This window comes from Enhydra lutris, unplaced genomic scaffold, assembly GCF_002288905.1.
Source record: "Enhydra lutris kenyoni isolate GAN:26980312 unplaced genomic scaffold, ASM228890v2 scaffoldscaffold9, whole genome shotgun sequence".
NCBI lineage: Eukaryota > Metazoa > Chordata > Mammalia > Carnivora > Mustelidae > Enhydra > Enhydra lutris.
Window position 1 is genome coordinate 43,944,295 of NW_019154093.1, and position 14,658 is coordinate 43,958,952.

A 14,658-nucleotide genomic window follows, 5' to 3' on the forward strand; every position below is an offset into this window, starting at 1 on the left:
AATGGATAAGAGAGCTAGAAGAGAAAGCCAAAACCTTCCATTAATTACCTTTATCAGGTTAGCAGTGGAATAGGTACCTATGCCTTAGGTAGAGAAAGGTGATTAGCATTCAGAATACCGAAGCCCACATCAATTTAGGAAGGGCATGATTTCAAGATAAGTTGAAGGGTAAGTTAGAAAGAATCAATTTTTAAAGCCTAAGTATAAAAACGGGATCAAATCAAATAGTGATTATTAATAAGAGTTAAAGATTAGTTAGAAGTGAAGTCCCTAATTATACCTGGAGCTTTTAATAGACTCATTTTCTTTGGAAAGTTCCTAGAGGTCGATCAATCCAACTTCATATCTCTGGTTGCAAAGAACAGACACCTCCTCCAGCAGACACAAGCCAAAGAGAAGAATTTATTGAAAGGTTACAGAACCTAAGGGCTGGAAGGAAGCCATGCCTGGGGAAAGAAGTGGATCTAGGAACTTGATCTAAATTAGGTCACGACTTGTCCCTTCATTTTTTTTTTTAAGTTGACACACATCTCCACACCCGTGGCATGAAGCTATTGTTTGGACATGACCATGGTTGAAATTCTAAAAGCTGTTTTCAATCCTGAAGTCATAAATACAAATCTATAAAGTGATAGTATCTCTGTACCTAAATATACAGCTGTACCCACCAGCATGGGCTCTGTTACTGTAACTGCAATTCTGAACCCTTAGTGACCAAAGACCCTAACCCTAACCTATGCCAGTCTCCTTATTCTGCCACCAAAAACAAACAAAAAAACATGGACCAAGAAGAATTGGCAGGTTCAAGATTTCCTAGAGGGCTATTGATAGAATCTGAAGACTTGAAGTTCTTTGATGACTACTGCCCTGTCAGACATGTGGTGTCTTGGATGATTCTGAGACCAATGACTGAGAAAGAACTTAGTTAAGAACCTGAGTTTTCTGGTGTTAGCTGCCTTTGGGCAAGTAATTTATATCTTCCCAAACCTTCATTTGTATAATGGGGGCATTAATACTCCCTATAGGTCAGGGTTGTTGTGAGGATTAAATGACATGACCCATGCACAGCTCTTGGAACAATGTCTACTACACATAAATGCCCCATAAATGATAGCAATTATTATTACTAATAAAAAAAATTAGCTCTTTGCTAAGTAACAAATAACCCTGAAACTCAATAGCTTAAAGAGCATTTATTTCCTGCTCACAGGTTTGCTATCAGCTATAAGTCCGCTAAGCTTAGCTGAACTTGGCTCCAGTTTTGAGTTCATGTCTGGGGCATGGGTGTCCTCATCCCAGGAACCAGGCTAAAGAAGCACACCCTACTGGGTGATGTTCTTCTCATGATGAAGGGGAGATGTGTAAAAAATGGGAACCATGTGATGCTTTTTAAATTCTCTTCTGGGAACTATCACTAATTCTGTTCCATTTGTCAAAGCAAGTCATTGACCAAGCCCAAAGTCAAGGAGGCAGGGAAGTTACTGCACTCATAAGCCATGTTTTGGGAGGGAATGAACAGTACAATCTAGCACTGGAAGGTTGAAAAAAGGTCTATGATCATTGAGACAAGGGCCTCTGGAGTAACCTGAATAGTCTGAGACCGGAACCTACACAGGATGTCCCTAATTTCTCATGTCATTGGAATTATGGGCCATTTAGGTAAACCAAAAGTCCAGGGCAAAGAGAGTTTGGAAATAGAGATTAGGTATAAAAGGACACTGTAGCAACTATAGCATCTCTTCCTGTAGAAGAGGTTGCTTTAGAGTTTGGTCAGCGTTTCTAGAGCCAAAAGGTATTTTAAAGGGCTCACATCCTTAAAGCAGCATTAATGGTATTTGTTTTCATTTCCATTTGTCAAAAAAAAAAAAAAATCAGTAAATTTGATGCTTATGTAAAAACTGTTTCCCCTTTAAACGGAGAAGGTCAAGAGCCTCTAGGTGTGTATTGAGGAAGACTGCTTGGTGTTAAGTGAAGATCAGAGAAGTTTGCTCATGACTTGTAACTTGGTTTATAACACAGACGAACACTACTGGGTACATCCGTTGTCATCACACATATTTTAATTGTTTTTATTCTTAGTCATATATTGTTTACATTTGTTCACAATTCTGAATTAATGAGGAATTTAATGAGGAAGAAAAAACATAATTCTGCCAATTTTTCCCTAGATACTTTTCTCCAGATCCATAAATTTCCATCATCTGAAAAGACTAGCTATATAGAACATCAAGATATCTCTAATATTTCAAAGTGTAATGTAAGGAAGAAAAATAAATCAGTGTTATATATGCATCCTGTCTCTAACCAATAATCTATTATGGAAATAAACACTGATGCTCTTTTGAGGTCCAGTCCGGATAAGAGAACTGCTGAGAACTATTCGGTATTCCCTTTATTTTCATGCCTCAGTGCAACTGCAAAGGCCATTCCCTCTGTTTGGAAATTTCTCTTCCTTCCCCTTTTTCTGCCTGGTGTTATTTAGCTTTAATCCATAGATCAGCTCTTGCTCCCAAATGGGAAAGGAATCCCCTTCACCACGTGCAGGGAATTACCTCCTTGATATCCCTATTTCTAAACATGGTCATCAAGTCTGTCTCCCCAACTTGTCCCTCGTATTTCCTGGGCATAGTCCCCTGTCTCACACCTACAGTGTGAATGGATGAGAGGAAGCAGAATAAACTTAATGAGATTAGAAACTGAAGAGGATGTGGGGGAGAGCATTTCAGGAAGAAAGAAGGTATACGTTAGCAAAGTGAGAAAAGACAGAAACGGGCATATACAAGATGTGTTTAAGGAGCAAAAAATGGACACACATAACTAGACGAGATAGTTCACGAGAAGTCCTGGAAAAGAGAGTGAGGAGTTTAGGTTTGTGGCAGAGATGCCCATTGTCTTAGCCTGCTTGGGGTGCCATAACAAAATACCCTAGACTGAACACAACAGAAACTGATTTTTCTCACAGTTCTGGAGGCTGGAAGTCTCCAGAGTGCTAGCATGGACAGTTTCTGGTGAGAACTCTCTTCCTGGCTCACAGATTTCTCACTGTGTTCTCACATGATGGGAAAAAAAGAGAGCTCTGATGTCTCTTCTTCTTAGAAGGTCACTAATCCCATCACAAGGGCTCCATCCTCATGACCTCATACAAAGCTAATTACCTCCCCAAAGCAACATCTCCAAATGCCAACACATTGGGCATTAGGGTTTCAATGTAAGAATTTGGAGGAAATACCTTTCAGTCAATACCGTATGGTTAAGGAACCAGACCTGCCTTAATGAAGTGGGCCCATGAGCTCTCCACCATGCCTCCCTGCCATTCTGAGGTTCCACTATTCATTTTAAGAAAGTGAACGAAATCCCAGAAATCAAGATTTCCACCTGAAGGGGCTTTAAAGCCAAAGGGCAAAAGCAAAATAACCTTTTAATTTCTGAGATGAATGAACAAAGTAATTTTTGTGAGTGGTATCTTCTATTTCTACAGCAGCCATAAATCATACCTTTGGGAGCTGTACCATTTTACTTTTAAATGTACATTTTGAAAAGAACACAGTCGTTTCTTATTATGCTCCTTTTGTACAATTTCATTGCATTCATCATGAGTCAGAGAGTCCTGTTGATTCTATAGCAGGAAAACTATTTGTTACATTCACGGTCCAAGTGCCTACTGATTAGCACGGGCGTTTCACATGAGCTGACTGGGAGGGTAAGGCGGTCCTCCTCTAAGATTTACTGCTTTCTCCGTTTACTCACGGTCCATTTTTCATTGTATTTCAGGTCTAGATTCCTTTCATTTGGTGCATTCTCTTAAGAATCACCATTCACGGTATGATATTTTTATTCATTTGAGAAGTTTACATCCATTTGCAAATGATTCAAGCCAAGATCGAGAATTCTGCTGCCTGATTTGCAGAAAGTTGTTGCTGCCTAAAGATTTGCTGGGCATGTCCCATTGATTGATAGTACAAATATACAGTGTTAATATAATGGGAAAACTCCAGAGTATTTCCATAGCCCCTGACTCTCGAACAATATACAAAAATATATGACTTGGGGACAGCTGAAATTGTTTCCACACTTTGAGCTCTGCTTCCATTAGATGGGTTCACAATATTAGATTGAATCCCAAGGTGCTACTGATCATCATCAGCTGTTTCTCTTGCCCGGTTGTTTTGTTTGAATGTATCCTTTCATTATCCACAGGCTTTTGAAAAAAAAAATGGGGGAAAGAATGTTTTTAATTGAATAATCTGTATTCTGTCAGGCATTCCTTCTTCCTAGGAAGGTATATGGAAACTTGCTTTGCTATTTTTATTTATCCTGCCAGTGTAGTATATTGATGAGAGAACGGAGATCCAATAGTGTTAAAACAAGACATGAAATATTAATTCTTTTCTTAAATTCCCTTTTTACTCCTGAGCGTAGCAGATTTCAGATGCTGCTGCCAATATTGTGCTCTCCAACAAGCCTCCGTTATTGGGATGGTCTGGATCCCCTTTGGGCTTTGATAAATGATAATTTTGCTTTTAAAATGTTAGCTTGGGGACGCCTGGGTGGCTCAGTGGGTTAAGCCGCTGCCTTCGGCTCAGGTCATGATCCCAGCGTCCTGGGATCGAGTCCCACATCGGGCTCCTTGCTCAGCAGGGAGCCTGCTTCTCCCTCTGCCTCTTCCTGCCACTCTATCTGCTTGTGCTCACTCTCGCGCTCTCTCTTTCTGACAAATAAATAAATAAAAATCTTTAAAAAAATAAATAAATAAATAAATAAAATGTTACCTTGGAGTGCCCCAGGCCTTGTTTTCATCAGTTCATCGAAGAAATGAGTAAGAAACAGTAAAATTTAGGCTGCAGAGTTTGAGCCAAAGGCCCCCCAAGGAGCCATTCCGTGAAGAGGAAGCAGCCAGAGACTGAAGCAACTGGACTCCTCTTCCTTGTTCCTTTTCCCATTGCACACTCCCCAGTGCAGGTCAGGACTTGCCCTTTGGGTCTAGACCAAGTGAATGTGCTGATTCCTAGGGTTGTATTAAAAGGTAAGATAATAATGATTCAGTATTCAGCAAACCTGAATGGCTTCGGATAGGTTTGTAAAGAAAGAGAAAGAAGTAAGATATTTGGCTGGTTGAAGAAAACCAGTGGGACAGTGAGTAGAGTGGGCAGAATAGGAACTGTAGATAAGGAGAACCTGGATTTTTAGGATCAGGGACATCTTCAAGGCAAGCCACCCAAATCAAGAGTAGGCACTGGGGAGTCAAGAGATCTATTGCCCTTTTAGGGCACAGGTGATCTGGGAACAGAGAGGAATCTGGTGAGCTATGAAAAAGAACTTATTGCTCAGAGCAGCACCCCCACCCACAACAAAGAATTGTCTCATCTAAAATATCAATAGTGCCGAGATTGAGAAACCCTGATATAGAGAAAGTGCTATTATTTCATCCATCAAAGGCCAGTTTCTTGAGTTCAGAACCCAAGTCACTGAGTTAATGGTGTTCAATAATTAGCAGAGCATCCTGTGAATAAATTGTAGATTCAGTGTAATCCCATATTCTTCTGCAGAGTATCCATTTTAGTTTCTTCAGTTCCTCCCCTGAAATTCCCCAGAAGGGAAATCTCGCTCATTAGAAAGTTCGAGCTTGCCAGGCAATAGAAGAAAGTGCTTCACAATATGTTTCCAGAAATGAGAAGATGAGAGAGCATGCTCAGAAGCAAAAGTACAGGTGAATGAAGCATGCTGACAGCCAAAAAGATTGGGACTGGTAAAAATAAGGAGAGCTTGACAGACAACGAATCCCTATGGGCATGTGATGACCTTTAGACATCAAGCAACAGTAAGTAAACATCAAGGGGCAAGGTAGCTTATATTTTATTGGTAATAAACTAGATGAAAGATCGTATTTTAAATGATATGCCTTCAAGCATGTGCTATATCAAGGTGTTGACAGCATCATTTTTCCAAGAGATGAGCAAGTAAATTTAAGTAGTTTCCAAGTAGTAAGTACCTTGATTACCAAGGAGCAGTGGGATGCAAAGCTTGGCCAGTGGAAACAAATGATTGATAGCTTCCTCTTAACACTCCTGCCTTTATTTTCCTCTGCATGGCTCATTATTCTGCCACGTTAATTTAAGCTTTCTTATTGTATTGAATTAGGGCTTTAAATTCTCTTATCATCCCTATGGGAATCTTGATTGTTTATCTGTAGATGACAATAATTGTTTTTATCGATCTCCAAATGTAGAAGGTATAAAAAGTGCTATGGCTGATGGCCAGCTGGTACATAGTTAGCACTGCGTGCATGACTGACAAATTACAAGACAATATTTGGCCCCAGAGGAGACCCTCGAAGAATTTTTAAAAGCATCTGATAGTAATCCCTAGATCCCTTCTAGCTGAAAAGCATAAACAATTTCACATACGTCGGCTCAAGTCTTTTTGTTACTTTTATTGAACCTCCAGAGGTCTACTTGGGTGTAATTTATACATCCTCATCTCTAGCACACCCACCCAGCAGGAGTTTGGAGTGATGTAGCTACAAGAATTTCCAGAGTCAGTGCCCTCCAGGCCAGTGAATTCCATTAGGGACTCGGATCACCTGAGCAATTCTTCAGAAGAGTTTCTGAATTAATCTAGCAGTTGCCATTATGCCACTATAAGTATTCTGTAGATGACATTAGCTCCAAGTATTCTGAGGAGAAATCACTTTGCTATCCCCAGCATGTACTATGGGTAAGAAACCTCACATGATTTCACATCCCAAATTTACCAGAGGCACCAGAGAGGGAAAATGCAACTGTCTCATTAAAGTGCTGTTTTTAGGACGGGGCACTTAAGCAGTATGAGTCCCCGCAGTCAGAACCAAATGCAACACAGCTTACATGAAGATTTTCAGCCTAACTATTATGATCTGTCCATCCAGAAACAAAATAAGGTTTTGCTTAAAAGTAATAAGTTAGGATTAAAAGTCATCAAGTATCAGAGACATGGTAAAATTTCCTTATCATTTGATAAGATGATAACTTGACCAGATGCCAAATTTTGAAATCCATGACCTTCTTTTCCTGTGGTGAAGAGAAGACAGATAGGAAGAGGAACCACTTTGATGACTGTACCCTATTTATCCTTTGCTTCTGTCCTGAAAGTTTGCTGTTGACCATTCAGAGTGACTATCTGGATTGGACCAGAATGAGCCAGGAGAACTTGTTTTGCAGAGTAGAGATCCACACGTCACACAAATGACCTCCCCTCCCCCCACCACACTTTAGGCTGGAGCTCTAATGTTATCTTGGTCCTTGACAGCCTCTCTATGGACAAACTGACTCCTAGAGAAAACCACATAAAAAGAAGAAAATTTACCCTAATTTCGGTTTCCTTTTTCTCTCACTCAAATTAAGCTTTACCCTCAATACTGTGATCTCATTGTGTCCTTGGTCTTGGACAGCCGTTCCAGCAGGTTCCATGAGCAGTAATGTGAAAGAGGGAGAAGTTTAGCGACTATAGCCATCACCATTGTGAGGTAAAACTTTTTACTCCCTCTTTATATATGCCTCGGACATTTAGTGGCATGCCTACCACACAAGTGGGCATTAAATGTTATCTGACTAACTCATTTGCTAGTTTCACATTCAGCATGTGTGGAGCATATGACTGTAGAATGGGTAAAGCTTAAAACAGATGGACAGTTGAGGGTGATGATCACAGAAGCATTTGGTTTTAAAATTGGAACAAACCTTAGATATGACTTAGTTCAACTATCTCACTTTGGAGACAAGGAAACTAAGATGACCCACAGAGGTTAAATACCTTGTCCGAGGCTTGGCAGCAACAAAGCTGGAATATGAAACTAGGTATCCACACTCTCAATTCCATACACTCTGTACTGACTCTGAAACACCTGGGCTTGTGCTTTGTTACATGTATTGTGATTGTCTTGACAGGTGTGCTACCCCCACTAGACCATGTGTTCTTCAAGAGAATATTCATCACAGGGCACCTGGGTGGCTTAGTGGGTTCAGCCTCTGACTCTAGAGCTCTCAGCTCAGGTCTTGACCTCAGGGTGGTGAGTTCAAGCCCTGCATTGGGTTCCACGTGCATTTAAAATATATATAATTTATTTCATCACTAACTTCTGGCATAGGATTGCAATAAATTTCTGTTAAAAAAAAAACAAATAAATGAGATCTGTCTTTCTTATCATGTACAAATAAATGCTGTGATTTTTAGTGATCTCTGCTAGTGTGTGGCCAGACTAGTAATGAAAAAGGATAGAAAGGATAGAAAAGTTTAAAAAAGTAGAATGAGAAGGCAAAAAGAGGTAAAAAGGAGATACAGTTCAAATAGAAATGTAACTGGAAAAAAAACAGTCCGCAGACAAAACTTCTAGATTCAGTTTGGGAGCTTTTATCAAGACTCTTGCCTCTTCTGATCTCTCCCAATTTTCAAATAAGGACTTTTAAGCAGATGGTGCATTAAGCAGATGTCATCATTGCTGCCCCTCCCCCAGACTCCAGAAGACAGGATGGACAGCGAGTTAAATTGTATAATAAGCAGAGTTGTTCTTGAGTGTGTTCTACCTCCTCTGGTACATCTTCCCACCCACTTGGCACTCATTCCTAACCCATGCTGCTGCTACTATTCTTATCCCGGAGGAAAGTGCGTGTAACTCTATGTGATCCTGTTTCTGGAATATTTTCCATTTAGAAGACACACCAGGAAATACAAAGGAAAATGACTTACAAGGAGGCATTTCAGACTCAGTGGCAAGTGAGCAGAGCGGATGGATGTATATGGACTGGGTTTGTCTCTCCTTACAGATCATCCAAAGTCAATTAAAATAGAAGTGAGAAAACCCAGTTATCATACCCCTCTGTGAGCTAGTGTTTCTCCTGAAATGATTACATGTTGCCAGTCAATTGATACTAAACAATGCCTGTTAGGAAAAAAAAAAAAAGAATCAAAGGATCCAGAGTTCTAATTATAGCACATTGATGGCTTGGTACTAGAGAACTACATCAATATAGGACATCAGTGGAAAGCGATTACTGGCTGGAGGGCTGTACCCAGAGAGTGGTTATCAGGGCTAAGTGTCCATTTCTAGAAGAGCTGGCTAGGCTCCAGTATGCCAGGAAGTCTAGGTGGAAGGTATGAAATGTAGTCTTTTTAGAAGTGGTGCTGCACAGTTGCCAGATAGCCTGGTGAGACCCAAATGCTCCTATGGGAAGAGATTAAGGAGATAGACAGTTACCCATTTTGGTTGGATTGGGTCCCCTTGGCTAAAGCCAAGTATGGAGATCCAGCTTTTCATTCAATATTCCCTTGAGCCATTGAAATTTGGCAGACCCTTCCCATCAGCCCGACACCTAACTACATGAGCCACTCTCTTCCTTCGGTTACTATGATTCCCATCTTTTCCATAAACATACCAAGCACACTTCCATCTTTGTGATTTTACCCTTTACATTTCCTCTTCCTGGAACACTTTTCTCTCGTATGGTCTGTTGAGCAAGTGACATCTGTCTGCTATTACCAGAGGTGGAAGTCCAAGCACCTTCCTACTGTGTCTTATTTGAATTGCCAAGAAAAACACAACACAGTCAAACACTGGATGGAGCAGTGCTTTACTCACGTAGAAAAGAGACAGAACAAGATCAGCTCTAAAAGTAAGCCTTGGTCCTTATGGCCTTTGGGTCCTTCCTGGCAGCTGATTCAGAGCCCTCCGCCTACAGGCAACCAAAGGACCCTGTCTGCTCTTGGCAGGGGACAGACAGAGTATGTGGTTGACCAGAGGTCATGTAGCACACATACTGAAGCAGAACAAAGGAGTACACATTGAGTCTGAAACAGGGAATGATATACCCATACAAGACAATAGCCAGGCACAGAATGTGAGAGCTCCTTACCTATTATAAAGGAAGTGGTCCAGGCTTGAAGCTCATTTTTTTTTTTAAGATTTTATTTATTTGTTTGACAGAGAGTGTGAGCAGGGGGAGCAGCAGGGAGAGGGAGAAGCTGGCTCTCACTGAGCAGAGAGCCCAACATGGGCTTGATCCCAAGACCCTGGAATCATAACCTCTCAAAGCCCATTCTTAATACAGCCGAGATGAGAGTCAAAAGACTGCACACATAAGACCGTCTTTTCCAGTATGTTCCACATGGCTTCTTACTGTTCACACCCCACTACCAACAACAACCTTCTCCCCACCCCAAACCAGATCTTTATTCCCATTTTCAAAGAGGCTTTCTGAGCATAGCCACCTCCAAATCTATGAAGAGAAAATCTTTGGTTGTTTTGATAATTGCAGTATCACCAACATCTACAACAGTGATTGCACATAGTAGGTGTTCAGTAAAAATGTGTTGGTAGCATAGGTCATACAAAGGAAAAGTCTTGTTTCATGATGCCTAGAAATCTGTGAAGGAAAACTTTTCAGATGCTTTCATAGAGCAAGCCATTCACCTACACTGTATGCAATTTACACTCAGAAACCCTACGAGTCTTAAAGAAAGTGATATGTCCAGGTAAGCAAGATAACACCATTATCATTCAGTTCCCATCAGGGCTCCAAGCTACTTTAGAAAACCTGTCCTCTGATTACAGCACTAATTTGTGTCTTACGGAAAATCAAATGAATTATTTTTTTACCCGAAGGGAGCAGGATTATTTGACTTCAGATATTTGCCATATGGCTTCTCTTCCATACAGCATAGCTTCTAGGCTTAAGGTAGTAAGAGTGAAAGCATGCCTATAAATTATTCAGAGATAATTCAAAATAAGTGTGTATCTTTGACAGATTGTCAAGTTTCTTAATGCTTTTTCCTGATAACAAGTGCTATGTGTTTGATAGAAGGTTGCTCGTTTCTCACCACACTTTATTGTTGTTCTGTGTATGTTTTTTGTTTGTTTTGTTTTGTTTCTTGTTGCTGTTTGTCCTTGTTCCTCCCACAGAGTCCAGTCTGGCTCTTATCTCAGCACGGGATGGTTTACCTTCATTCTGGCCATGGATGCCTGTTATGGCATTCACGTCTACGGGATGATAAATGACACCTACTGCAAGTAAGATCACAGGAAATTATGTTTATGCATCTCCAATTCTGATATCTTGTCAAAATATCACAATTCATTTCAATACCATAAATTGGAGAAACAGATAAAGCAACAATTATTTCCCGGTGCTCTTTGCTGACATGACATTTTATTGTCAGTGCATCAAGTTGTGACTTTTAGGGGTGATAAAAAGAAAGATATTTCCACCACCTAATGTCAAATGTCAGAAGGAACAGTTTCCCCTTAATCAGTGGCATAGCAGGGATTTGTGGCTTGGAAATAGAGAACAAGTTTAGTGGTTATTTAATTTGCAAAGCAAGTTTGTCATTTCTGCTGCTCTAACGGCTTGATGGCTGGCTGGCTACTCAATGGTTCTATTTGACCTTAAGGGACAAAATGTCCTGAAGCCTACAGAAGCTAACAGCTTAACAAAAATTCTTGGAAATTATAGTTTACTGATAAGTAATCTGCCGGATCCAGATTTAAAAACATGTGTTCATCCACAGTATATCCTGATAGAGGGATCATTTCTAATTATTTAATAAAATGAACCCTCCTTATTTCATCGAGGTAATGAAATGTATTTCCCCACTAACAACTGGTACCATATAACTCATCATTTTAATCATATTGTCAAAATGGTAACTAAGCCACAGTCTTCATCATCAAATATTTCTACCCTAACTGTAAGTACAATGGAGCACAGATGTACAAAATATCTTACCCTAAGAAATCACAAGGCTTCTTCAAGCTCTGCAAGGGCATCAGGCTCTCTGAAGTTTGCCTCCATTATACACCATTTCCTCCTTCCAAGATAGGTATATGTTTGAATGCAAATGGTGTGATATATATAAATTTTATATGATTTATTAAGGCACTAAGGATCTGGTACATCTTCCTAAAAGCTTTTATACATAATAGCTTTTAACTGAGTTCATGGACAAGAATCATGCATGGGTTTGCAAGTAAATGCATTTACTGGGCACATAATGGATTCTTGCAAATGAATGCTTCATTCTTCATCTCAATTCTCCTCTCCTTTTCTTTTTTTAGGACAGAAGGATATAGAAAAGTCCCTTATCATTACTATGAACAAGGAAGAGACGAGTGTGATGAATATTTTCTTCATGAGCATGCGCCATATGGGGGGCATAGGTTTATCACTGAAAAGAAAGTGTTTGCTAAATGGGCCAAGAATCACAGGATAATATTCACACACCCAAACTGGACAGTGTCTTGATGTTAGTTTTTTCTGATCTTGCCACAACACTTGACGTGATCATAATACCATAACTGTGATGCTGACGATGCTGATGATGGCGATGGGAAAGACAACAGTGATGATCAAGTTTCTGTACATTCTCCGAAACGGATGGTGGCTCTGCCAGTAATTTGAACTTGGGATTTCATGGAGGGTGGATGTGCTCTTTACATTCTTTCTGAAGGTTCAACATTACATACTGCACTTTATAATTTAACTGGAATTGAAATGAAGGCCAGTAACAAGACAGCAGTGACCTAAGAAATGGGAAGATTATCCATAAGGATAGCTGCTCAGAATTCTTAAACAGTGACTAACTTTCAAAAGCCATGGGATTTGGCCTCGTGAGGCAAGGTTGACTCTCCAGTCTCTTGAACTTGAGGAGCTCTACCATCTTGAAGAATGGTTGATTGTCAAACACTGATCCAAGAAATGCTATCTGGGCACAAGTACTGTACCACAGTTACTTGTTAGCCCAGAAGCGGGGAAGGAATCTCTTCCTGACAGAACATGGTCCTAGAGTACCTCCCTCAGCTAAAGCCTCAGGCCATTTCCTAATGAACAAAGAAGATACCATGGACACCCTACCCATCAGGATCCTTCAACAGTTCACTTAATTCAAAATGGGCCAACTAGCAAATCTTGTTGAATTTTCAGTCTCACCACTCCATTCTCACTACCCCAAACAATATAACTAAACATGTCACTAGAGTGATCTCTATTATTGCTTAGTTATTTTTGGTTGAGTCCTAAATATTTTAGAAAGCTATTTAACATGTAAGATACCAACACTGTAATAACATATACTGTGAAAGCATTCTTAAAACATAACCAAAAGGGTTTGCTAATTCTGCTTCAACATCCAACAACACAAAAATATATGCTTTTAAAATCATGAAACAAGGAAAGCAAAGCATATTTTTACATCAATTTGTATCCTACCATACTTCATAATATATATTTATATATTCAAATTTCTACTTTATAGGCTCAGATGCATCTCTCCATCCATTACATTATTGTTGCCAAGTGCCAACTGTTAGACATGGAGAGGAAATGATTCCTGGTATTAAATCTGACAGAGCTTTTGCCTTCTTGGGGTTTATTATCCCCACAGTGTTATCAGTTGTTATACCATAATAACAACACTAATAATGACCTTAATGTCCAAAGTGCTTTGTAATTTAAAGTCCTTATACATATGCTGTCCTATGTGATGCCACCCCCCTGGGCTGTTTTCTGCACATTCTGACATCTCTTTAGCAGATGATCTGTAATTTGTTCATTGCTTTGATATATTCCAGATCTTTGCCTCTGCTAATATTTGTATAGAATAGCATTTATGTAGACTAGTAACCAATTGATTTCAGTGCCAAATACAATATATTATATGAGGATTATGCAGAAAATATCACAAGGATCGTCCTGGCCATAGACTAGGACTCCTGTGAGCATAACTACTTTTGATTTTTTTTTTTTTTTTTTTTAGAATGACTCTTTTTAGGTAGAGAAAAGATAATGAAGCAGGGGCAACAGGAGGGAATGAACACAGAGAAATACAGTTTCCTGTCCCCATCTTGAGATGACATTGTTCTCCATACACTCATTGCTCATTAGATACGAGAGGGTTGATTTGCTGACAGAAGCTGAGAGACCAAAAATATCCTTGCAAATGATTCAAAAAACACAGCCGAGCTTAACTGACAGAATGATTTGGAGAATGAAAGTGATGACGCATTTCACGTCGGCAGCTCTCTGCAGGTCCTTACCAGTGCTGGCTCCCATGATAAGTTCTCAAATGGGGCCATCCTGGGCAAAAGTCTCTTTGCTGCTCTCTGCCGCCGTTTGGATAACACCAATACCAGAGCCAAGAAAATGGCCAAAGGCCATTTCCATCAATACTTCTGTTGTTTCCTTGTGTGCTTTTCAGTTGTATGTATGTCAGGTTTTGTTGAGCGAATGACAGATAGAAATGCCCACTCAAGAAAAATAAACAGATGCAAATGTTTAAATTGTAATACAAATGGTTTTCCCCCCTGTTGTGATACTGAGGTTCCACTTTTAAATAAAAAGGAACACTTGAATATCAGAATGCTTCAGGGAATGACATAATTTATTTAGTATTCTGGTAAACAGAGGGTTAAATCGATTCGTTTTAGTCCTTACTAATAAGAAACTTTGCCCCCTTCCTGGCTCCCCGGCCTCTCCACATGAAGGAGACTTTGCCACGCCACAGTTACGCTGAGGCAGGAGGTGTGTAGAAAAGTCAGTGTTTCCTCCTCAGAGATGAGGGGACCCTCCCCCAACCTTCCTTGCTTTCTCATCCCCCTCTTTTTTCCTTAACTGAGCCCCAACCCCACTTTCTATT

The 14,658-nt window shown here is 40.0% G+C and overlaps 1 protein-coding gene across 1 annotated transcript in view; it reads left to right on the forward strand.

Moving 5' to 3' along the window:
* LOC111143388 (ST6 N-acetylgalactosaminide alpha-2,6-sialyltransferase 3) overlaps positions 1-14,180 on the forward strand; it is a 533,116-nt gene extending 518,936 nt beyond the window's left edge. The window contains exons 4-5 of the mRNA XM_022497092.1: positions 10,931-11,038; positions 12,083-14,180. Coding sequence (XP_022352800.1) covers positions 10,931-11,038; positions 12,083-12,269 — 295 coding nt within the window. The 3' untranslated portion in view covers positions 12,270-14,180. The remainder of the gene's footprint in view (positions 1-10,930; positions 11,039-12,082) is intronic.
* Positions 14,181-14,658: the final 478 nt, after the last annotated feature.